This window comes from Dendronephthya gigantea, unplaced genomic scaffold, assembly GCF_004324835.1.
Source record: "Dendronephthya gigantea isolate DGI-Jeju-01 unplaced genomic scaffold, DenGig_1.0 000092F, whole genome shotgun sequence".
Classification (NCBI taxonomy): Eukaryota; Metazoa; Cnidaria; class Anthozoa; order Malacalcyonacea; family Nephtheidae; genus Dendronephthya; species Dendronephthya gigantea.
The window spans coordinates 457,797-482,508 of NW_021163102.1; the positions used below are offsets into that span (position 1 = coordinate 457,797).

Consider the following 24,712-nt stretch of genomic DNA (forward strand, 5'->3'; position numbering starts at 1 on the left):
TCATAGCGAGGTATGGATGTTGGAATTTTTTTATTGTGGTTGTGTTTTTGTATTGAAGTGTAAATATATAATATGAATTATATCTACTGGAAATAGTTTATACTGAATCATTGCTGCCGCTATTGTAATTTTCACAGGCCACTTCGAGATGTCAAGACCAAGTTTGTTTGATGAACCGTTTGCTGCGGACGAAGACCTATTTTTTCATAAATTGTTCTCAGAAGACGAGTTTTCTCAAAAAAGAACACCCAAAACGACTTCTTCGTACGTTTATCTATAAACTGCTACAGCACTAATAGATTACTAGTATATTTTGTAAAAGTAAAACAAAAAAATTATACACCACGTTTTAATTTATTAATACCTTTTCTTTTTTCAAATTTATCAGATTCAAACAGTTCAAACATACTGATGTCCCCCCTCCTCCAAATTTCTCGCAACTTCTCTTTTCGCAAGCCACTCAAAAGCCAACCTACGCTAGTCAAAGTAAAACCGTAGCTAAGGTTCAACCACATGCAACAAAGCAAAGTCCTTCAGCATCGTGGCGAGTATTGTCTAGCAATTTAAGATCAACAGCAAGAGAACGTTCCCAAATTCTCACTGGACAACGAGATACAGTTGATGATGCAGTTTTCTCCCAGCATTTAAGCCCAATGAAAAGCTACAATGTCATTGAAGGTATATGTACTGTTTTCTCAATACAATTAAGAGTGAATGAATCTAGTGAGTAGTGTGCTCTTGTAGGATTGAACTCATTGAAGGCCAGCTGCCGTCGAACTATACTAAATGAGATGATAACAAGCCTCATAAGAGACTGTGAACTCCTAACTACATCCGATGATTTCCGATGATGATATTCATACTTGCCACTTGGCACTAATTTCCTTAAAAATAATTCCTCCAAAATTTAACGTGTCAACATTTGTATCCCTCCTGTACCCTCTCTAGCGGTCTGGCCTATGCTGGGAGGGTGCGCACCACACCCCTCCACACCAACCCCTATTCCTGAACACAATGGCATGAAACATGCAAAACTAAGAGCTTCTTCACCCGGCCAATAAAATTTTTGTACGATTGTAATTTATACCGTGCTCTTCATCATTCAGACGAAATGGAGTTTGAAGATGAACAAGATCCGTTTGATGATAATTACCATTCAGCTACCAACCTTACTGATTTTCAAACACCTAGTCAGATGGTATTAAACCGTAAGTTGTGAAACGCGAACCGCCAACAAGAAATAACAGGCATTATTGTGGGACTGACATACTAAAGCTGGCAAACATATCAACATAGAAATCGTTACATCAAAAATATCATTTTTAATTTTCAAATATGTATGGCTATGTGATTTTTCAGTTCCTTCAAGAGGATCATATAGAAGCCAACAGTTAAGATCTGTAGCGGAAATACGTATCCTTTGGTTTTGATCCGGTCTAAATATTGTCCAATTACATAATATACTGATATAGTATCGAACCAGCTGGTTTAATTCGTTTTCGGTCTGTAGACGGGTCAGTTCTGCTTCCCAGAATAGCCGATAGCATGCATGTTTTGTGCTGAATTTGCTGCTGGCTGCATAGCAAATAGATATTAGGCAATGTAAAAATATCTTAAACAACGAATTACGTTGTTCAATGTCCATCAAATATTTTACTTTACTCAAAAATTATTAGCTGAACGATTTAGGACAATCTTTTCTGCTTTTCCTTACTTCAACTTTGTCCAATCGAAAGTTCTGGATGATGTAAGTGTCACCTCTGAACATAATCGAATTTAGTAAAACGCAAATGAAACGAATTCCTCTTGCTGGCACCATAAAATTATTCAAAACAGAAGAAAATGATTTAAGTTTGATTCCTGTGAATTAAAATTAAACTAGTAAGGAATGCCACTGCAAGTTGCAAAGTTCCATCAATTGCACATAAATTAACATATTCTTGCATCATCTTACTCCCAGAGCTGCGGGCAAAGAAGACAAATTGGTTAGAGGCCAACCCGTAGATATACTATAGAGGGGCTTTGGGCTATAGGGGGGGGAGTAAAGGAAATTATGGTGCAACGGATTAAGAGAGGGAGTTAATTGGAACCACGACGGAAGTCGGAACGGCCCGTAAAATTGATTTGGGTCCGAGGCCGGGATGGCGAACCGATGCTTGCGCTGAAAATAGATGCGATCATTGGGGAAAGGGAGTGCATATTCATATATTTGTTCTGCTCCACGGATTTCTTTTGTACGCATACGCGTGTGTCTTGGGTCTCAAATGAAACATCCGAATTACACCACTTTCCTTGTTTTTCACATCAGGTGCTATATACCGATAAACCAGTAGTTGTGTGCTCACCAACGGGATCAGGAAAAACTGTTGTCTTCGAATTAGCTATTATCAGACTAATGATGAATTTCCTTGATCGAGGAAAAAATTTCAAGATTGTTTATAGTGAGTATAGAAAGTTCCCACAAATGTGGTATAACAACTGCCTAAAATAGACAAAAACACTTCTCGACGTTTCGACCTGAGGGCCACCGTCAGGAGAGTTAGTATGACGTTTGGTACGTTAGTATAAGTTGTTTGAAGACGCTGCCACGCTGCTTCCCGGTTATATTGGAACATACTTTAGACAAGATTCACCAAACAAAAACTCGATTTGTGGAAAAAAGCTTGATCATTTTACAAATATGTATCTGCAAACAGTGACACCTGAAAATTCAGTTCTGCATTTAGTAAAACGCATCAAACATTGAAATGGACGTGTTGAAAAGGTGTTTTCGTGATACTAAGGTGTATTTGGATTTTACCTCCTCTTTACTAGAAAGATTTTATAAACTTTAAAAGTTTTATAGGCAACTTGTAAATTGCAGTGGCACCAATGAAAGCTCTATGCAGTGAGCGATATGAAGACTGGTCGAAGAAATTTGGAACGGTTGGAATGAAATGTAAAGAACTCACTGGAGACAGTGAAATGGATGATTATTTGGAACTACAAAGTGCTAATATTGTTATGACTACTCCTGTAAGTAGAACTGTAGAAGTAAAAAACAAGTGTTATCTAAAATTGGTCATAATCTCTCCAAACCAGCACTACCTGCATGATAATAATTATTAATGTACATATACATCTCATCTGTCTCCCAGGAAAAGTGGGACAGCATGACAAGAAAATGGAAAGACAACAGATCTTTAGTTCAGGCTGTGAAGTTATTTCTCATTGATGAGGTAAAACTAAATGCTCCTGAACGAAATCTTATTTGGCAAGCTGAATTTGCTATATGTTGTGTTTAAACGTCATACATTCAGGTTCATCTACTAAATGATGAATCACGAGGCCCTACAATGGAGGCTGTCATAAGCAGAATGAAAACAGTCAAAACTGCTGAAAGTAGAGCCAGTAATCAAAAGGAAATATTTGGAGCCAATATGAGGTTCTTAGCCATATCTGCTACGATTCCCAATGCCGAGGATGTAAGTAAAAATATTTAGAATTAAGATGCATCGATTTCTGCGCATGGTACTCAGGCCCACAGTCCACAGACTGACCCAAGTTTATCGTTTCAGATAGGAAAATGGCTTGAAACAGAGAAACATCCAGCTGCGGCCTATAGGTACGAAAAGCATAATACGAAGCAGACACCCATGCAGATTGGACTGAATTGCACGGTTATATATTTATACTCTAGCATTGGCAATTTTTGCAGAAATAGCAACCACAATAACAACCAAGTTTTCTAAAACTTCTAGCCAAGAATGCGGCAAAATTACATTTTTTGGTCGAAGTCTTTCGCTGCTTCTCTCCGAAATTTTTTATACTTGTCTATACCCATGCATCACACATGCAGTATTTGTCCCACAGTATATCATCGTCTTCATTTCGTTGCAGCATGGACGATAGTTACCGGCCTGTGAAACTGCATAAAGTGGTTATAGGCTACAGTTGCAGTGAAGGCACCTCAAACTTTAGATTTGATCTCTCTCTAAACTACAAATTAAGCAGCATAATTCAGAAGTACTCGGAGAACAAACCAACACTAGTAGTAGGTCAAAACTGTCCTTTTTTATGACTTTATGACTAATTTATATGAAATCTGACTTTCTCTTTTCGCTGTTTTCCGTTTCATGTCTTTTAATAAAGTTTTGTTCCACGAGAAAAGGAACGCAGCAGGCGGCAAGCACTCTTATAAAGGACCATCGTTTTGTCATGAATTCAGAACATCGTCAAAGGTTACTACTTTCTACTTTCTTTCTATCAATATCTGGGGGCCTTTTCACATTATTACATTTAAAGTACAACCAACTGTTTATGCCCGCTTGATCATCTTATTGTTGAACAATTTCCAGGTTGCAACGCTGTGCCAATTCCCTTCATGACTCCAAGTTACGAGGTACTTGCTAAAAACGCATTGCCGGTTGTTTCACGATCGCCTGGCTAATTCCTAGTTTAACAAACCAAACACAACTTAACCAAGCAAATCTTCTATTACAGAACTTGTCATGAGTGGTGTGGCTTACCATCATGCTGGATTGGACTCATCTGATCGAAAATCTGTTGAGGCCATGTTCACAAATGGAGAATTGCCCGTTCTATGTATTTTAATTTTCTTAAAGCTTGCTCAAAAATAGTTAAATATTTTATCGTTTAAGGCTCTAAATTCTTGCCTGTAGTTTATTTTACCTATATCTCATGTACTGTGGCTCGATACTGTACTTCGGGGGTATGAGACAGACCAACAAAACTTATTCAATCAACTGATATACAAGGAATTGCAACGCAACCAACCCATGAAAATTAGGAAATATTAATGAAAGTTCTTTATCTCTTTGCAGTCGCTACAAGTACTTTAGCAATGGGGGTAAGCCACTAAATGATATACATATACATATGACATGGATGCCTATAGTCAATCAAGGCAACTATAAGGTCAAGCCCAAAAGTATAAAGTTTCCAAATTTTTCTTTTTACTGACCCGACATTTTACATCCGATATTTCAGGTAAATCTTCCAGCACATTTAGTGATCATTAAATCAACAATGCAATATGTGAAGGGAGTGTTTGAAGAATACGCCGAGTCACAGATCTTGCAGATGACTGGCAGAGCTGGACGACCTCAGGTTTATCTTAGGAAAATTAAAACATGATTGTGATTACTGCATGCAGCAATCATTATTCTTTATCCTTTCAAAAGTCAAAACACTTACGATAACTCTTTTTTTAGTTTGATGATTCTGCCACAGCTGTGATAATGACCAAAGAGTGTAATAAAGTATACCCTTCAAAAGATTTTAACCGTCTCTTTTTAAATATATTGCATGCAGTTTCATTCTTTAAATAATGCATAGTCCTTCTTCTTCTTCTACAACAACAACTCTGAGCGCCGCCTAAGGGAAGATTAGTTCTGATTCTTCAAACTCGTAAACATGAAAATTTAGCTTTGAAGACTATTTGATACAATAAAGACTCACAACGTCCTCCAAAGGGACTGAGTGCTCAAATCACTAGCTCAGTTTAAGGTTGTGAAATCAGCAGCATATATGATATATACTAAACGTCACCTAGATAAAATACCAAGCAATAATCGGGGGAACGCAGAATATCGAAAGCAGGTAAATCCAAATTAAGTTTATTGTCTAACGCAAATTCTATATAGGAAACGACTATTGCAAAGGATTGTACTGGAAACAAAAATTTTATGCACTTCTATCTTGTGGATAGATGTGACTGTTCAAACCCTGGGTGGGACACCGGAAGTACCCATCTGCAGAATTTGTGGTGGCAGTTGGAAATTGCTTTTCTCAGTTACAAGCAGAGATCCCTTCTAATTTCAAATAACGCTATAGCTAATTATGGATGTTGCAATTTTATTTCTCGCATCACTTTGCAAACGAGACGTTCGTTCAGTTCTAATTCTGTTGGATGTGTATCATGCGTACTAATAAGATCACTCTTCTTCTTTTAGCTTACACAAGAACTTGATAGAGCATTTGAACGCCGAAATTGTATTAAATACGATCACAGATGTTTCTATCGCACTAGAATGGTTGAAATCAACATTTCTCTATATCAGAATACTGAAGAACCCCACTTACTATGGTAACAAACTAAATTCTACGTCCCTCAAGGAAGGAAATGCTTGCCCTAAATATGAAATTGTATTGAACATTTAAGAATGCAAAATGCTCGAATTCTCAAATTTGCAATTTCTATTTTGAAAAAGGTATTCCTGAAGGCCTTGACATGGATGTCTTAGAAAAAAAACTACAAGGTATATCTTTGCCCAGTTATATTCAGTTTTCTCAAAAACCTGTTGAATCGCTTAGGAGTAGCATCGCGGTACTCATTGAATCTTTTTCAACACACAAGACATGTGTTCCTAAATTTTAGAAATGTGTGTCGAAAGTTTAAATACGTTACGAGATCATGGGCTGGTTAATATGGATGAAGGATTTGATCTCACACCAACAGGTATCCATAAACGAAGTTGTTGATTATTTATATGCATATATACAAAATATTGTATTTTGTTTTCTTAGACACCGGAAAACTCATGGCTAGGTACTGCATCGCATTTGAGTCGATTAAACTGTTTCTGGCATTAGAAGGAGACGAGGATTTAAATGATCTGGTAAGACGTGGCCTAGTTTCTTTCCGGATAAGAATATCTTGAATATAGCCAGATTACTATTTACAAATTTTAATGCTGAATAGACTTTTTGAACTGTACAAAAGTAATTTTATATTCACTTTTGAAGATAGATCCTGTAATACTTGATATATTGAAATCTTAATCACCCATTCTTTACCCCTACCCAAAGCTGAAAGCATGCATATCAAAATCCATATTTGCACTTTCCCTGTAACAAGGTTAACGTTGTCTGTCAATGTAAAGAATTTGTTGATCTGAAGCTGAGAACTAATGAAAAAAGAGTTCTAAACACTTTAAATAAAGACAAAAACCGAGTAACTATCAGGTATATACCATCGTAAATGCATCACTTGTTCATTTCTTACTCGTATTGATATGTGTGAGCTATAGTTTTTATAACTAATGGATTTCCATTTGGACAACCGTTCTGAATGCTGATTGGGTAAAATATGTGGGCGAGATTAATATAACTTTATTTAGTTGCTTGTAAATTTCTTCCATATTCCCCCTTCAATTTGCCTCACACAGATTTCCCATGAATGGAAGGATAAAGACAACGGAACAGAAGATCAGTTGGTGAGAAGTTGTGGAAGGAAATTTCTCCGGCTGGCTGTAGTTATATAATTCAAACAATTTTAAAGTGTGTGTGAAATTAACTACCGTATCGTTTGTTCTAGCTTATTTCAAGCAACACTTGGATGTTTACCAATCAACGAATTCTCTTTGAATCAAGACGTTACGGTAACTTTAACAATGTTGCAACGGTGGCTTGGTCATCCTTCCCTTTGTTTTACACCTTTTGTGTCGTCAATCGTCATACAGTACTTGTCACTTAAAATCTGTTCTCAAAACCTGTTCAAAAAAGGTCTCACAATGAGGCTTCCTATTTTAGAAAATATTCCGATCTGGGCAACGAGTTTCTAAATGTAAGTATGAAGACCGTACAGTTATATGATTCCAGATATGCATGAGCCCGGCCTGTCCGGGGTCACTGGCGGGGTTTGTTAAGTTATGCTTAGTATATCCTATATGTCCTATAGGTCTGTATGAATTCTGTATGTTGCAAACTAATTACAACCTTCTGATGAACGCGTTGCAGTTAAGCAAATGTTTCAAATCAAGGTATATGCAAATGTCCAACCTTTTGCATGGACACTAAATAAATTGCATGTATATAGTGTGTATGTGATAATGTGAAAGTTGATGTATGCCAAATATGAAAGTTGGGTTTTTTTGCCGCAGGATATGGGAAAATTCGAAATACGTTTCAAAGCAAATAGAGAAAGTGGGTACGTTCGATTATGCAGTCTAAATTAAATTGGTTATCTGTTTTATACTTGCAATCTAAAACTTCCCTCAATCTCACGTAGGATTGACATTGTCAACGATGTTAGTCAATGCTGGTTTAACGACATTTCAGAAAATCGAGGAAACAAACCCTCGAAAAATTGAGCTGGTAACTATTTAGTAACAATATTTCAGTCGCAACGTCATAACTATAATAATATCACAATGATATCATCCAGTATATTGTAATCCACATCGCAATTTTTTTTAATCTGTTCTTTAGATTCTGAATCGACATCCTCCATTCGGAAATCAGGTATCGTAATGATCCCAGTTCTGCCATGAGTCTGTCGTGCACGCTAAAATATTTCATAATTTCCAAAATATTTGCAGGTGAAAGAAGCTGTTGCAAGGCTGCCGAAATACGAGGTGGATATTGAGCAGGTATTTAGTTATGCTTTGTTGTGTAAGTTGAGAGTTTAGTTAACGGTAGATATTGAAGAATGGAGAATACTCAGAATAGGAGGGGTGGGGAATTATGGTTTGACCATACAACGGAGGCAATTGTATTGAAAAATGTAAGCGTATATACTGGTTTAGCATTTGTGTGGAAATCCTACCAAAGAGGCCAGTCGGGTAGAAAAGCTAGTTGTTCAATAAAGCGATCATAATGATTAAACATTATTTATCTTAAATTATACCGTATACTTGGTTTATAGTTTTCCAGACATATTAAATTACTTTACACTATATGTATTTTGCACTTGGTCTTTCAGAAGTCTAACTACAGTGTGTCCAGAGCTGAACTGGTGATATCAGTGACTATGGTGAATTATATCAAGCGACAAGACAGCGGCAAATCAACAGGATTTCACTATTGTATTGTACTTATCGCCGATGCCGATAACCATATTGTTCATAAGCAACGACTCTCGTAAGTAATATGTAACTAAATGTGAAACTTGTACAATGAAAAGTGAGAACAAGTAACACATGCAGTCCATATTAAGTCTGTTCTGTGAAAATTATTTAATTTAGGGATGCTATATTTTTCAATACGGGAACATGGTCCAAAAAGATCGAAGTGAAGCGAGCTTATTCATCTTCTGAGTTAATGATCAACGTTATAAGTCAGGATATAGGTACATTCCTCTCAAATCTCAATAAATACAGCTCTACTTTCATGCCTCAGTTATACTTTCATATCTTGTGAGATATCTTATGTTAGTTCTTTCTAATAGTTGGGGTTGATTTACAGAAGAAATTTACTCCTTACTACACTGGGCCTAACATTGACCATAGACATCCTCCCTTGGTAAAATGAATATCTTCGTTTTATTAAAAATACCTTTTTTTTAAATGCTAATTTGCTTGTTTCACTATTTCCTCGCTAGAGTCATAAAAGAAATAACACTCCTATTAAAGTGGCGCCTGAAGGTAGAGGACTTCAGCCCATTTGTCTATTTTTTATTGGCCAAAATTGATATCCGTAAATATTTTGTGTTTAGATACTGAAAGAAAAACACAACCGGAAAAAGGAAGAAGACACCCATGTAATCATCGCTGCATCAACAAACACTTGTATCTTAATGGCAAAAAGAAAGAATGATTTTATTTACCACGGCCAAACGAAAACAATGTATAATTATGAAAGTCAAAAATTTATTTGAACCGCATTTGATTTGCCTTAGAAGTATTTGTGTACCATCCATTACGTAATGTTGATCCAGGTTTCCGAACTTTTTTCGTTTTTACAATACATTTAACTTAACTTGGGAAAGATGTGCGCATGAATGTTGTAAATTTGGTACTGTTGCTAAGAAAACTGAACCAAAGGTAAATATTCAAGTTACAAGTTACAAAATACTAGAATATTATATAAGAAGCAATAGAGATATGATGATGTCTACAGTTTATTAATATCCTTGATTACATAAACAGCTATTAGCTTAATGTAGCCCAATAACTATTCTGTCACAGGTGTTGAGTGTTAATCAGAATGCAAGCAAAACGCCCAACAAAGAAAATGCCCGCAGAACCCGAGGTGAGTTTATAAACATTTTAAACTCCCTCACAAATAAAATGACCCACGCGCTATTGATCAAACATTTTAGAATCCAAATTGAACCTGTTCGTCAACCAGTTGCACGCAAGAAATCAATCGATTCCGACAACACCAGGGAGAAAACGACTTATGGTAAATAAACTAGTACATCTTCTTTACAATAAACATTGAATTACAAATTTTGAATGATGAAAATCAGAGTTCAACTTAAAGTTTTGCGCCCATACAAATTCTATTGTATGTGCTCATTTATTGGATCATTTCAGGGGCATTCCAATGAAGATGATCCTCACAGCTCTCGTTCTGAAAAAGGCAGAAGTATTCTATCACAGTACGAGTACAAACGGAAAGAAAAGTGTCCACGTCCTAATGTTCAGAATAATGCCGACATTGAAGACTTCGACATACAAGACTTCGATGACGATGAGTGGCAGGATATGGAATTCTACGCAGATGTTCATCAGGAGAAGGGTAAATATAGACGTTTTTTATGATGGAAAGTGGTAGTAATTAGACTATTATATACGTCTTCTTTACAACCAACTTTCCAACCAACTTTTTCTCAGGATGTGATTTTCCAAATACGATTGATCTGACAGATGACATTTGGGATGAAGATTACGATAAAGAGGGAAACGACGATGATGATTGGTATCTTGAATACAGCTTTTTGGATGATAAACCCAAACAAGCACCAAAAGAAAGCGATCAGTTGCTTGATGCAAATACAGAACATAACTCAAGAATAATTCCACAAACGTATCCAAAGAAATACCAAAGTATTCAAACTAACAAGTCCAATCAAGTAGTGTTAAGACCAAGTTCGGGCAATAATCAGGTGACAGAGATGAAATCTGCTACATTTCCTAAACCCTACCCTACCCACCAACACTACGACCCGTGCACTACACAAAACCTAAACAAGCAAACCATGGCTGACCAACCACCAAAGAAAAAAAATCAACTCCCCAGACCAAGTCTTTCCAAACCAAATCTCAGCAAGCCACTCACGGTAACCCATCAAGACAATCAAAGTGATTCTCACGCGCCAAGCTGTACGTCACATAGATCAAATTTCAGTTGGCCAAATAGCACTGGTCCAAGGAAGGGATCTCTGTCAGCACCAAATAAAATTGATCGATTCGGGGAGTTTGTAACAGCTGGTGATGTTGCAGAAGCCAGAAAACAAGTACAGAATGAAATGAGCCACTCAGGAAGATCAGTTTATAAAGACTGCTTCAGTTTCAATGGTCATGGTGCCAAAAACGTATCTCCAAACAACCTTGGATCTCTACAAAAACAAACACCGGTACAAAAATCATGGTCTTGGAATCAATATTTCAACCGCAATTCGAATTCAGAAAAAAATGAAATAGATGGTCATCTCACGAGGAAATACAACAACACCATTGATCAAGATGACGTTTCGCAAGTGCGACAGAATCCAAATCAAAGATATGGAGAACAATCTATGCATCTGTCTAGTCCAGAATACATACCTTCCAACACTGATACCCAAAGCTTACTAGCTAATGCTCGAGGTCCGACATGCGTTGAAGAAACTGCGATAACAAGGGCGTTTTATAAGCCAGGATCTAGGAGCGTTCTCCATGAGAGACCATTCAATTCCATGCTTGACGAAGAAGCCAATGCAAGTACATGGGAGAAATCAGTTGCAAATCCAGTCCTTTTAAAAAGGTTAGCTTCATTAACTGCTTTCCCGGGGTTTCTATGGTTCTGTTTCTTAATTAATGATATAATCTTTTTCTAGCTTTAATAGTTCAACGAGTTTTTTCAATGCTTGCGAGGGTGTAAGGTATGGCACAAATATCTATAATATACATGACAGTATAGCAGAAGCATGCAATAGCGATTAAAAAATGAATGAATTACTCAAATTTTTTATACAGATGGGTTGATAGACGCCCAAATTTTCCCATAATCCAGCTTTCCAAAATGCACCCCAGGTAACATGAAATAATTTCACTTTTTTCTAGTGATGACGAAGAAAATCAAGATGCGTTTAAAAATCTATTTACTGACGTTTTTTAATAAATTAATAAAGAATAACATATATTTAACGTATGTTTAAATAACTACTCTATATACGTGAATGAATGAAAAATAAACTAATGCCTATACAATTCTACAGTAAACTTTGAAAACAAGTTATAATTGCGCTTAAATAAAACGGCGAATACGCTACGATTTTAGTCGCAGCAATTAATGATTTCGGGTACTGAGGGTAGGATATTATTCGATATGAATAAACCTGGACTACGCCGGTCAAAAATTGAAGGCACTCGTCGCCAGCTTAATACTCCAGATACATTACTCTGGTTGGCAACATGTGTTCTATCTGTAATCTATTCACAGTCCAGTTAATGTATATACAATCACATGAATAACCTACGCCTGCCTTGGTACTCCTAATTCCTAGCTGCACCGGATTTGCAATCTAGGTTCATTCATATCGATATTTCAGACATCCGAATATGGCGATGCACTCTAAGTGTACCCATAAGCTGTATAGTAATAACTGAATTTGTCTATGCTTTTTACTAAATATAAACGAAAGATCAAACACGATAGAATCTTTCCTCGTTGAGCTCTACAAAAACTGAAACGGTGAGTCGGTGACGGTTATTTATCCGCCATTTTTGAAACCAATACATCTCGTTTCCGGAGGTCGCAATCTTCTTCGAAGGCTCTGGGATGATCGAAATCAGAAATGATTCTGACTGGACGCCGTATGTAATACAATAAAGAAAAATTGTGAGCAATGCTTTCAAGAGACATTTTTGTTGAAAATGCTGAAAAATGTTGAAACACAAAAACATCGTTCAATCAAATCAAAGTTTGTTTCGAAAGGTATCAAATGTTTGCTATACGTGCGCAGTTAGTATTAGCCAGGATTTCTGGCTTCGAGTTCTAGTTTGGCTTCTTCCAGAGATTCCGTTTCCTCGCTAGAGGATCGCGAGCTCGAGGAACGAGATTGAAAACCAATTTGAAGCTGAATTCAGGACCAGTGCCAGTCTCTATTGTTTTCAAAAACGCGATATTTGACGATGAAGACAACAATATAAATGTACTTCAACTTGGTCCTTCAGTTCAGGTTCGAAGATAGCATCTGAGTGATGGTTCCAGTTCACATAAAGTTTGTCTGCGGCCACCGCGGGTCTACAACCTACAACATACATGCGCTACAGACGGAACTATGCTAGCTACTGGCTTGGCGAGTGTGACGGGCATGAGAATTTCGTCTTTTGTTTTGTGACTTAAATTGGAGCATAGAATAATCAGAGGACTAGCGGAACACATGCGATATGCGCATTCACATCCAAAATTTCCAAATGAAGTGGCCCTTCCGTCCTCTCATTCTATGCTAAAAGCTTATTGTGTATAGACTCTACCCGATAAAATTAACCAACATGCATTGCCAGTTGGGGCCATATCATGATGGAAAAATGAATTCGGACCTCCACTATAATTTATTCGTCCTTGTCTGATATGGTAAAGGTGGTCCACTGATGAATGACTGTCTCTTAGGCGCCTCGGTATCCGTCTTCTTACTGTATAGCAACCCTTTTTTATTAGAAACACTTGTCCTCGTCCCGGGAAAAGGGGAAAACTTTGCCGGGTATATGCACTTTTTGTCGGGTAAAACAAGCGAGGGATCAACAGGCGATATACTTAGTGATGTCTTAACCGCTTTTCTTCGGCTTATGTCCCTCACAGGTTTCGAACTGCCGGAGATATGTGAACTTTTAGAAACCTTGAAAGTGTTCGTATCCTTCGAGCCTTTGGATATTCTGACTGACGGGTTTTGGTTAGCTGAGATTTGCGTCAAGTCTGAATTTACCGAGCTACGCTCTTTTTCATGATCTTTTTCACCTGATGGGCTATCGTCTGTATTGGAGCCTTTAAACAACCCGACTAAATGTTCGGTTGCGTCAGTCACATGATCGTTCACGTTCTTTTCCACGTGACCACGTTCCCGGATTTCATCCTCTTCGCGCACGGGAAGTAATTTCTCTTGCCGCTGTCGTTCCTTTTGCAATTGTTCTTTCCATTTATTCCGTCTTGCGCGTGTCACAACAAACAGGTGATTAATAGCTGGTGGCACCTCTCGTAAATCTTGAGACTTACTCGTGTTACTTTGAGAAAATACAACTACAGCTTGTTGCTGCATCTTTCTAGTCCTATTATACTCTTTCTCTAAATCGGATACACCAAATGGTGGTCGGGACTTTGCTGCATTTTGTGAATCCTTTCTTGATTTACTAAAATCCATCGCAAAGGGATATCCGCCAGAGACGCGGGTTCTCGGCGCGTTGCCTTCTAAAGCAGCCTGGGGAGAGAGTAGCCCAAGACAGCCTATATTCAATTGATTGATGTCGTCATCTTCGTCATCACTTGATGTATAAGCATCTTTTGTTTTGGGTTTTACTTTCCTCTCTGGTGAGACGTTACTTGCAAGGGGATGAATATTGTACGTGAATTTTTCACGAAGTTCTACGATTTTTGGGTAAGGAAAAGGCGCCATGTTGTAAACCATCTACAATGCAATATACCGAAACGATAATTCCATTTGACTATGAAAATGTGTAATATGGGGGCGGTCCAGCTGCCTAACGTTTTTATTGATATTCGTACATTTTAAACCGCTGGGTTTGCTTGTATTTATTATAAACTTTCTGTAATACCATTTACAACTCCATTTACAATTGTATTGGGGGTTTTCTACATCTGTTATCTCTGTTTTAATATTTGGTTGATTTTAACAAGAAATGCATGATTCGGTTCGGTTGCTAAGGCACGAACTATTAACTTGAACAAATGAAGCACATCGGGTCAATTTTAGAGGGTTTTTATTCTATCAAGAATCCTGAGACCTGCGTTTTATTAGGTCAACTGATTCTTGAGTCAGGTTTTCCTGATAAATAATATGGCTCAACTGAACAAACCTTTATAAAGTGAATTCATAAGAAGAATATAATAGTCAAAAAATACAACTTACGGACATCAAGGAAGAGTCGTTAATAAGTAATCCTTCCTGGATCTGAGGTAAAATTCTTCCCATCGCTCCATAAAACTCATCTGCACTTTCCAGGTCTTCCAATTGCCTGTTATAAAAGTAGAAAAAATATAAGCAAAATTACATTTTTTCTTACCTGTAAAAGTTGAAAACGTTATGAAGTAACATGAAAATAAAATGAAAATCTAGCATGAATTGCGCTATTGAGCAACTATAGGTGAACCCTTTAAAATAGCGTGTGTATATTTGTAACAAATAATTTTGTAACACACACCTGCCCAACACTCTCCCTCCACTACACTAATGTCATAATTTTTTTCATAATTTTAGTCTAAACGGTCGAAAGCTTTTAAGTTCCATAATTACGCATATCACATGACGCACACTCTGACCAATAAGTGACATGTTAATTTGCAACAACGATTTGCATTAAAATCAAGGTGGGGCGAGGGCGTTTAAGGGCTGAGTGATTCTGTTACTGTGTGTTTTTTATACTGGGCTCCGGGCTACTTATATACGACGTGATATGTTTAGCGTACTCATTAGCTAAAACATGAAATTGACAGTCTGACTAAAATGCGTGCAAGCCAACGCGCTATACGGACATGGGTGGGGTCTGATACATAGAAAACATGCAGACCTTTCACCTGCCTGTATAATTATCTGAAAACGGACCAATATGCGCGTGGCTGCCTTTGTCTATTCTTATATCGCACCTTTAGGTAAGCACTATGATAATTTCACTATACTTTATACCACATCAAAAGCTACGGCTAAAGCTTCTGTTTGGAAATTATTCTACAGCATGAGAAATAATTTTTTAAGCGGTAACAATTTAACTCGCTCAAACACAAGCATTCACCAAGACGGCGACTTCACGGATTCTGAATGTTTGGTGATGAAATGCATTTTTACTCTCGTTGGGAGTGTGGGACTTGTGGAGAATTTTTGTGTAGTCGTGATAATCCTACAGCACAGGGTAATGTTGGATTTCCCTTCAAACTGGTTCGTTCTAAGCTTGGCAATTGCAGATGCGTTCTTTTGCTTTACAACAATTTTAATGATTTTTGCTGCTTGCACATTTCCCTCAACCGCCGTCTTCGTTGTCATGGGCGCTTTCGGTATACATTTATCATCTTTGCAAATGCTGGGAATATATTCAATTTGATATTTAACAGATTTCTATCTGTGTATAATTCGCTACGATATCCTGGTTTGATGACCAATACGAGAGCGAAGGGTTTAGTTGTAGCGTCCTGGGCATTCGCATTTCTACTAACAGCTGTTTTCGGAATTATGTTTCAGACAGGAATCAAATATATAACTTATCTTTATACATTGTGCTACACTATACTGATTTTACCCACAAGTATTTGGAATATGTATCTGTTCAAACTTGCTAGAGACAAGCGTAAAAATAGCAAACAACAACGAAATGCAGTCTTGACTACAAAAGATAAACTATTAAATAAAGAATATCGCATGTTGATTCGATTATCTCTTGTAGCGCTGACATTTTTCGGGGCTTATATACCAACTATTGTCATGTTTTATCTCTATCCAACTATATCTTCCCGAAAAACGAGCTTATTTCGACGGAAAATAGTTTGGTGTTTGTTTGCTTCTACATTGAATGCAGCAGTTGACCCTCTCATATACTCCACCAACCATCCGATATTTAAACGCCACCTTAACAAACTACGAAATCGAGTTTTTCGAAGAAACGCCGTACTGCCAATAAACACTTAGAAAAATGGAGAATACATTGGGAATATAATTTCGCGTGTTATGTCTTTACGGCGGAACTTTAACTGAGACTTAGCTGAATCAAAAGTAGCCTGAGTTATATTAATTTAACTCACATGTTATGACATATAACTTCATTTCTATTACATGTATCAAAAATAATTTTACCCGCAAAATTTTGTAGTATAGTGTAGTTGTAGTAGGAAAGTACAACAAAAGTTTCTTCACTCAAAATAATATAGTGAACTTCGCCTTCCAGATGTACGTGAAATAAAGCGTGTCAGAAGGATGCGGATAAAATATGACATTATTCTTACCCGTTTTCCTAGATTTAATTAGCGCTAAGATGAAAGTATAAAGAACAGAAATTTCTAGAGACGAAAAAATGCATGTGTACTTACAGTCCAATAGCGGCCCAGATGGCAAGCGCAACCCTGAGCAACACCTCTGATCCTTCAAGCAAGATGCAATCCCACACTCTGAGCACCAGCTGCTCGGGCAGACATGTTGCAAATAACGTGAGAAACCATTGCATTGTAAAAACGTTGGTCAGCGGAGGCTCGTAAGAATTCGAGCCAGCATTATCATGGACAGTGGCTTGTCGTTGAAGGCTCTGAAGATGATCAGAAAGGTCAGGCAGCTTGATTTTCATGAGTTCACGAAGTACGGCCATGTCAACAGAAAGGCTGCGAAGGTTGTTGGAGAAATAGTTTGCTGGCAGCAAGAAATCAATTAAATATACCATCACCTTGAACAGAAGAATGATAGAATTATATTTTTGCTGTAAATATGAATTGATGTGAAAAAACTTGATTTTCAAGCAAATCTCACATCAAAATTAGGGTATCTCACAGTGATCATTGCAAAACAATGACAATTCGCAACTTATTTTAACAACTTTTTATCGCCCCCTCTTGTTAGGAATCTCTGTACTGAATATCACTATATTTTGCACGAGAGCGTATTTCTCCATATCCCATTCCCTTACCCCATCATCCCTCCATAATCCTGGTTCATGAAACATAACGATAGAACGGATATTTGTGAGTGTTTGATAACCATGTAACAACTTGATAAATGACTCCATGAAGTCATTTATCAAGTTGTTACATGGTTATCAAACACTCACAAATATCCGTTTTATCGTTATGTTTCATGAACCAGGATTATGGAGGGCCTTTACACAATCCCGTTGATATTCTAACGAGTATCTCATCCGTATTCCGCCCGCTAATTTTTACCTTTAACGCTTCCTCCTCAGAACGATCCATGACTTGCAATATCAGCGCAGCAATGACATTGAAGCCCTGACAATAACCGACTGTTTTATTCCATCTTGCGTAAGCTAGCAAAACACGTTTCAATATGGCGCGTTCTTCTGGCGTCTCAAATTCACAGAACCATGAACAACCCGTTCGATGAAGATCCTGAAAAAAAAACCGCAATGCGACTTCTAGAATCCCGTAAAACTTCTAACGTACCATGAAATTAATGCCTATACTGAGACAGCCAACTCTGTATCTAGAAATGGTTACATATAAGGCCATTCAAGCCATTTACTACCCTTCCACTGACAAATAAAATCGCAGTGGCTAAATTCCATAAAAAATCTTTGATCTTTAAATTGGCTTCAAACGTGCTCTACTTCTATATATCAGACCATGGACATGCATGGACGTCATGTCCTTCGCCAAATTGGCACTCGGTGTTCTGATTGGTTAGATGTGTCACTGAGGAAAGGAGTGTAGCCGTGATGCATAAGCGCCATCCTATTTGGTAGTGTCAATTAGCGGTTCAACTGGATGCGTGATCCAGATTTATTAATACTAACGCATTAGACGTTCTTAACTTCTTACAAATTAAATCACAGGGAGTAAGGGAGTACTCTTTTCCGGGACAATAGATGGAATACAAACAAATTTGACTGCAAAACTATATTGTTTTTGACTGGACCAACCTTGACAATCTGAGCGCCAAGATTATCATCATCCGGGTTACTTCGTTCATTAAAACAAAATTGACATGTCTTTTTCCAGTCTAAATGACCAAGTTTACTTTCGGCCAATATTAACCAGAGCTATACATGACAAAACGGAAAACATTAGTACAACAAACATGGCTCGTGCGCGCCTGATGATTCACTAGCCCCTAGTCCCTTACCCGTCTTCTCCAAGGAGTCGGAACTCCCTGAGGTAGTCTTGATATAGCCTTGAATGAATCCAGCCACTTTAATGGAAAGAAAGTACTCAATTTTACTGTATGGGTTAATATACATACACAAATGCATTGGTTTTGCTCTGTTCTGGCGAAAATTCGGTTCATTGACAAACCCAGCGAAGACGAATGAAAAGAGGAAAAAAATGTAAATAAATTATGAAAAGTGGCCAGTTGTACGAAGTCTGTTTACTTTCAAAGGTACAGAAGTCAAAACTCAATAACACTCTTGAATTTCTTGTTGGTAGTGAACTCATGTATTTTACACTAGGTGTTAGTTTAGAAACGATTTTCGTTCGATATTCATTTCAAAACGTTCAAAGATTCGTATATCGGCCTTGTGTCCGACTAATGCCTTTTGAGAGCGCCAGTTTTCACGGCATGTGTCCATAATTAGATAACGTAAACCCCCCTTCCCTCATTAGCGTATTCAGCTTCGGTCCTCTGTCAACGAAAACTGTCTTTCTACCGCGCCTGAATTTAGCCTTAATTAAACGAGCAAGCTCATGCGACGGGCTTCGTACAACCTGCTTCAGATAGTCTGCCTTTTCGCCGGCCTTATACCTGACGAAAGCCTTTTTTTCCACTTTGAGGAATGAAGGAAAATTTAATTCTTGTATCAATACCTAAATAACAGAGAGACATCATTACAGTGATATAGGGTGACCCCTGATCAATATTCCAGTGTAATGAGTATATCAAATGTGGTATAACAACTGCCTAAAATAGACAAAACACTTTTCGACGTTTCGACCTGAGGGCCTTCGTCAGGAGAGTTAAATAAACTGCAGTATATTAAAGTTCTCTTGTCTTTGTGGAGAAAAGTTTGGAGAATTATCCAATAGTTTTGATATTTTATTTAGGATAACGGATTTAAGACATTAAAAAAGAGAATTAGCTATGCACCAATTCGGATTGGATTTTGAATTTAAGAATATTGATTACTATTACCACCTCGCTATGGTCAAATTGAGCAGAATGACACATTTGATTGCGCAAAATCTTTATTAAAATCGTAATTGCCAATTTGTTAACGTTGGTTCTGGGTAAGACTTTGAATATAAAATAAATTATAATAATTTAGCTACTCCCCGTATATGAGCTATTACGCAATCTGATTGGCTCAGCTGCTCACTATGTATATCAGTTCATATGCGGTGAGTAGTGTGAACAATTTGCAGTAAAAAACTAAGAATTTATCATGAGAATTCGCTCGAGGGTCATATACGGCTGATAGCAAACCCGGTTTCAGCTCATACGCGCGGGGCATTTTTTTAATTTATTAACTGCTGGGGTATTTACCCCAGTAGGCCCTGCGCTTGCGCGAGTAGTGAACCTAGTTAAGCTAGTTTTCTTATAGCATGGGCCCTTATGTCACAGCAAAGAACGTAATAATCTTTTTTCATTAAATATGTAGCTGTGTTTACTCTGATATAACAATCTTGATTCTTAATTGCAAATAGCCCAATTATATATATGCTAAACCTGCTTGCGGGCTAATTATCATGCCATTGTCATAGACTCGTAGTTATGACAGTCAAACCTACATTAATATACACTGTGAGTGCATGCATGTTGTGCATATATGTCATGCTACTGTTGTGTTTTTTCTGTCTTGCATGCACAAGGGCCCGATCGATACTCACTTCACCGCAGTAGGCAAAATTCCTTAAAAAAATGCCCTTCATACGAGCCTCGAGCTCGTGGCGTTATGTTAAATATTATACATCGCGGCAGCCACGTCTATAAATCATGGTTTGTGTCAGAATGACTGCATGGTGATTGTAATGCGAGCTACTCCTTGTTGAAAGCTCCAGCAAACACAGACAGAAAGCGAATCAGTCAGCCTGAACAAACCGTGGAGGGTTAAGCAATCGAAAACCATCCAAGGTAAACCAAACAATCAACAACGCATTCATTCATGGATTGAAATTAAGATAGGAACGATTAAATTGAAAGTGTTTTTCAAATCAACAACGCATTCATTCATGGATTGAGATTACGATGGGAACGATTAAATTGAAAGTGTTTTTCAAAAAAAGATATCGATGATTAAAGACACTCAACACGACCAATTTCGGTCAGAAAGATCGGAAAGTGAATGAAAATGAAAGTAAGCTCGCCTGTTTAACATCATTCAAATCTCCCATGGCGAATTGACAGTCGACGATCATCGACCGTGATGCGTAAAAACCGATAGATCATCACGCATGTCATGAATCATGATATAACATTATGACGTGCATTCAACAAAAGAAATTCCTATTGCATACGAGAAGATATGACAGAAAAAAAAGCTTTTCAGCCACGTTATTATCAATGAATTATTATCACTGCATGTCTCATGGTTGCCTACGTTTCTTGCTCTCAACTGAGGACATCGTAGCGATAGATGCATAGCAACGTACTAAGACATTGTGGCGATTGAATGAGCAACTAAGGCAACAGAAATTATTCGTTATGCTTTGCATTTTTTTTAGATTCAATACTCGGCGTGAAGTGGTTGCTACGTTCGTGCTGCATGTGAGCAAAATCGCCGGTTTGTTTAGTCAAATCTGTTTCGTCCTTTCATAGTGCGAAAATCTCTCGACCGAAGCGATAAAGTCGTCTTAATAATGATATTATTCATTACATATTAGGAGGATTCACTGCAATTGGATATTAGTATGATTTGGCGTTGTGTGTGATTTGGGGGGTTTTTTTATGGAAACCGTTTCCGGCTAATTTTGTTTAATACATTCAGATCAACTTTATATTTTAAAAAATGTCGTTTGTACAGTATGTATAGCCATATATGGTGTTTCTGATTGAAAAACAAAAACTAAATTGAACATTGCGACATATGTACACGTTTTTGTACAGTTTTACAGAATTGCTGTAAATGAATATTTTACCAAAGAACATTTTACGTCAACAAAATATGCAAAAGCTGCCGATATGCGCAAAACCCCTGCTTGTTTAGGGTGGAGTCTGAAATGCAACTATCAAATATCAATAAGTATGAAGGGCGTCTTGAGCTCCCAGAGATTGATTTTTAGGTTTGCAAATCTTGACAAAAATTATATCGTCGGAGTGTAACGATATGTAGGAAGTTCGGTACCAATTGAAAGCTAGGGTAGGCAAATTTGAGCCGCGTCGTCAGTGCTAGTTAACAGTGCGCGGTAAATGGGGGTGAATGGGGCTAAAACTGGCAAAGCAATGTTTAAAACCGAAACTCATAGTGAATGCGCGCTTCTATATCCCAAGTAAAATTAAAACTATAGGATTATTACGATACATTTAATGAACGCAAAATCATATCTAAATCATGTTAACCAAGCATACAGTTTATACACTCTTGTAATCTTGTTTCGTTGCACGCCGTCGCGATTCTTAAGGCTTTCACCATAGTTCGGCTAAAATGACTTTAAGCGTTTTCACATGCGTGCCTGTACGCATAGAAACGTTGAATTCTTTGTGTCATAATGTTGAATAGTTAAACGAAAACAGGTAAAAAATGAAACTGGCATTCTGTCATTTTATCTGTCAGTGAAATATATAATGATTTGAGTTATGCGTTCACCCACGTGTGAAAAACGTCGCTTGAAAAGAAAAGCAGCAATAAGGCCGGGAATAGATATTTTCAACTTTAAGCAAACATGCAACATGGTACTCCTCCTCATTTGTTGGAAGAAATATCGTGTTGTGTAAATGGGATTGCATTGGGAATATTGTTTTTCGTTACACCTGCTTACTTACGTCTTTTGAGAGAAACAGCTTGGAGAACAGCCGTCAGGATGTCAAAATTTCGTTGTAGTTTGTATGCATTTTTATCGCGACGCTTTAACTGTCGAACAAGTCGCCCTGACAACAAAGTGACATAGCTATTCAGTTCATCCAAAACACGACGAATCTCATTCAGATCTAAAGAGAAATGTGATCAAACCTTCTAAGAACTGGGTCGGCCTGGTCAATTAAGTTCGTTCTTGGTGAATTAGCTTTAAATCACAATTAGCTATCTGGATTAATAGTTTGATGGGTTATGTTTATATACACGGTTAAATACAGTAAAAAGTATTACGTTATCATTTCGACATCAATCTTACAGGTGCAAAAACAGAGATCTTTCAGGGGCAACTTTGTAGAGAGCTTTGTGATTTTGATTTTCACAATGCATAGGATAAACTTTCATGGGATCCAAATACAAATGAATTTTAATAGCAATATGAATGACCGATTGTGATAGCTGTTATGCCATGTAACTCATGCATGATGCCATAGAACTAGTTTCCTTCTGCTAAACACAATCCCAGCTTCAACGCTCGTCCAACATCACAATCACACAATGGCCTACCCGAAAGCTCCATGTAAGATTTTTTTATCCAATGAAATTGCTTTCGTGTTGATTTTTTTAATCAGATGGAAGAACTCACAATGAGCTTGCTAGTCGGGTTTGTGATGAGTAGAAAGAGCCTCTCTTATTTGTACTTGCACATGTCATTTTAGCATCTTTCTACCTTCAAACCTCCCTTGCAATTATACTAACATGAAGATATGTTGGTAATATATGATATGAAGGTAATTCTGACACATGTGTTGTGTTCAAATATTCTGAACATAATGCCAAATTCAGAGAAAGGGATTTTGATAATAAAACTTCATAAAATATTGCATTTCCTGTTTTTTTTCCAGCCTCTGTGGGGAGGTAAAATAAATAATTGGCAAATAATATGTTACTTGACAACAGTTGAATGCACCCCAAAGATTTATAAAACATTTAACAATAAAACATTGTGATTTTTTAAAGTTTACAACTGAGGAAATATTTGTACAAAACTAATTACATATGTTTCCCCCCCATTTCACTTTATATATGAATGATTAAACATCCTTTCTAACATTAAAGGAAATCTTAAACAAAGATTTTGTGTTTAACTCACATTTACACAAATACATTTGGAAAAACGTTCTTTGTATTATCAAACTGAATATATTTAATATAATATTTATGGCATATATAAACTAATATTTATTCATATGGCCTTTTAATTTTCATAATTCGAAAAATATGCGGCGATTTTTAAATAAATGTTTATTAGCACAATACCACAAAAATGTTATCTTGCCTTTTTGAAAACTGAACGTCGTTGCATCCGATAAATAATACTAAAATGTGTTCAAAAATAGCATCGTACATTTCTACTGTAGTCGTATACGACTATACGGTATAATATTTACCTTTGCCATTAAGTTGTGATCGTGTCCATCTTTGCGTCCGTTCGTCCAGCTCGAAAGAGCCACTATAAAATGATGTTGTAGAGCATTCTGTGACATTGTCGCTGTCCCCAGACCTTGATCCATGATGGTAACGATCATAAATCTCGGTTAAAAGCCCATCAACAATCGATGATTGCCGGCTTAAGCGACTAGATGCCCTTGAATCATCGCTTGTATATTGCCATTGCTCGTCTTCTAGTGAGCTTTCAGTGGTCTCAAAACTGTATTCTGAGTCTATACTCTTTGGACTTGAACTGTCATCGCTTATAACACTTTCGTTGTCGCCGTAGGAGATAGGTTTTTGAAGTTTGTTTTGCCCACTGTTAACGTCAACATCTTCCATGATCTTGCTTGATCAGGCCATCCTTTGTTTTTGAGCCACCGCTCCTCAACCAGCGGAATTATATTTCAACGAGAAATTAATTAAAAATTCACTCTCAACCTCTTCAACTTTTAAACTCTTTT

At 37.3% G+C, this 24,712-nt stretch overlaps 2 protein-coding genes across 2 annotated transcripts; one reads left to right on the top strand and one right to left on the bottom strand.

Annotated features, from left to right (window-relative positions):
• The first annotated feature begins 148 nt into the window (after positions 1–148).
• Positions 149–9,598, top strand: LOC114533493 (probable ATP-dependent DNA helicase HFM1). The gene is made up of 34 exons (XM_028555023.1): positions 149–264; positions 389–678; positions 1,107–1,208; positions 1,677–1,747; positions 2,309–2,441; positions 2,864–3,015; positions 3,138–3,218; positions 3,300–3,464; positions 3,558–3,604; positions 3,880–4,033; positions 4,132–4,220; positions 4,338–4,381; positions 4,483–4,584; positions 4,824–4,849; positions 4,990–5,109; positions 5,214–5,261; positions 5,555–5,601; positions 5,955–6,088; positions 6,213–6,260; positions 6,380–6,460; positions 6,529–6,620; positions 6,860–6,966; positions 7,170–7,217; positions 7,319–7,382; positions 7,534–7,567; positions 7,682–7,763; positions 7,884–7,930; positions 8,012–8,097; positions 8,212–8,244; positions 8,322–8,372; positions 8,705–8,862; positions 8,967–9,070; positions 9,170–9,243; positions 9,437–9,598. Exons 1-34 carry the CDS (start codon positions 149–151, stop codon positions 9,596–9,598), a joined length of 3,192 nt encoding a protein of 1,063 aa, XP_028410824.1.
• A 2,425-nt stretch (positions 9,599–12,023) lies between these two features.
• LOC114533528 (TBC1 domain family member 30-like) lies at positions 12,024–24,622 on the bottom strand. The gene is made up of 9 exons (XM_028555058.1): positions 24,209–24,622; positions 22,730–22,894; positions 19,556–19,617; positions 18,938–19,003; positions 18,735–18,854; positions 18,019–18,204; positions 17,179–17,525; positions 15,014–15,119; positions 12,024–14,551 (listed from the first exon to the last, which is right to left on the bottom strand). Exons 1-9 carry the CDS (start codon positions 24,588–24,590, stop codon positions 13,478–13,480), a joined length of 2,508 nt encoding a protein of 835 aa, XP_028410859.1. The 5' UTR covers positions 24,591–24,622; the 3' UTR covers positions 12,024–13,477.
• Between the last annotated feature and the right edge of the window lie 90 nt (positions 24,623–24,712).

Coding starts and splice junctions, on each gene's coding strand:
- LOC114533493 (XM_028555023.1), top strand. CDS start 149: ATGTCAAGACCAAGTTTGTTTGATGAACCGTTTGCTGCGGACGAAGAC. Junction 4,034..4,131: donor AGAACAAACCAACACTAGTA/GTAGGTCAAAAC, acceptor CTTTTAATAAAG/TTTTGTTCCACGAGAAAAGG. Junction 4,850..4,989: donor CAAGTACTTTAGCAATGGGG/GTAAGCCACTAA, acceptor CCGATATTTCAG/GTAAATCTTCCAGCACATTT.
- LOC114533528 (XM_028555058.1), bottom strand. CDS start 24,590: ATGGAAGATGTTGACGTTAACAGTGGGCAAAACAAACTTCAAAAACCT. Junction 19,618..22,729: donor AGCTGTTTCTCTCAAAAGAC/GTAAGTAAGCAG, acceptor TCTGTTATTTAG/GTATTGATACAAGAATTAAA. Junction 17,526..18,018: donor CTGAGGAGGAAGCGTTAAAG/GTAAAAATTAGC, acceptor CTTCTGTTCAAG/GTGATGGTATATTTAATTGA.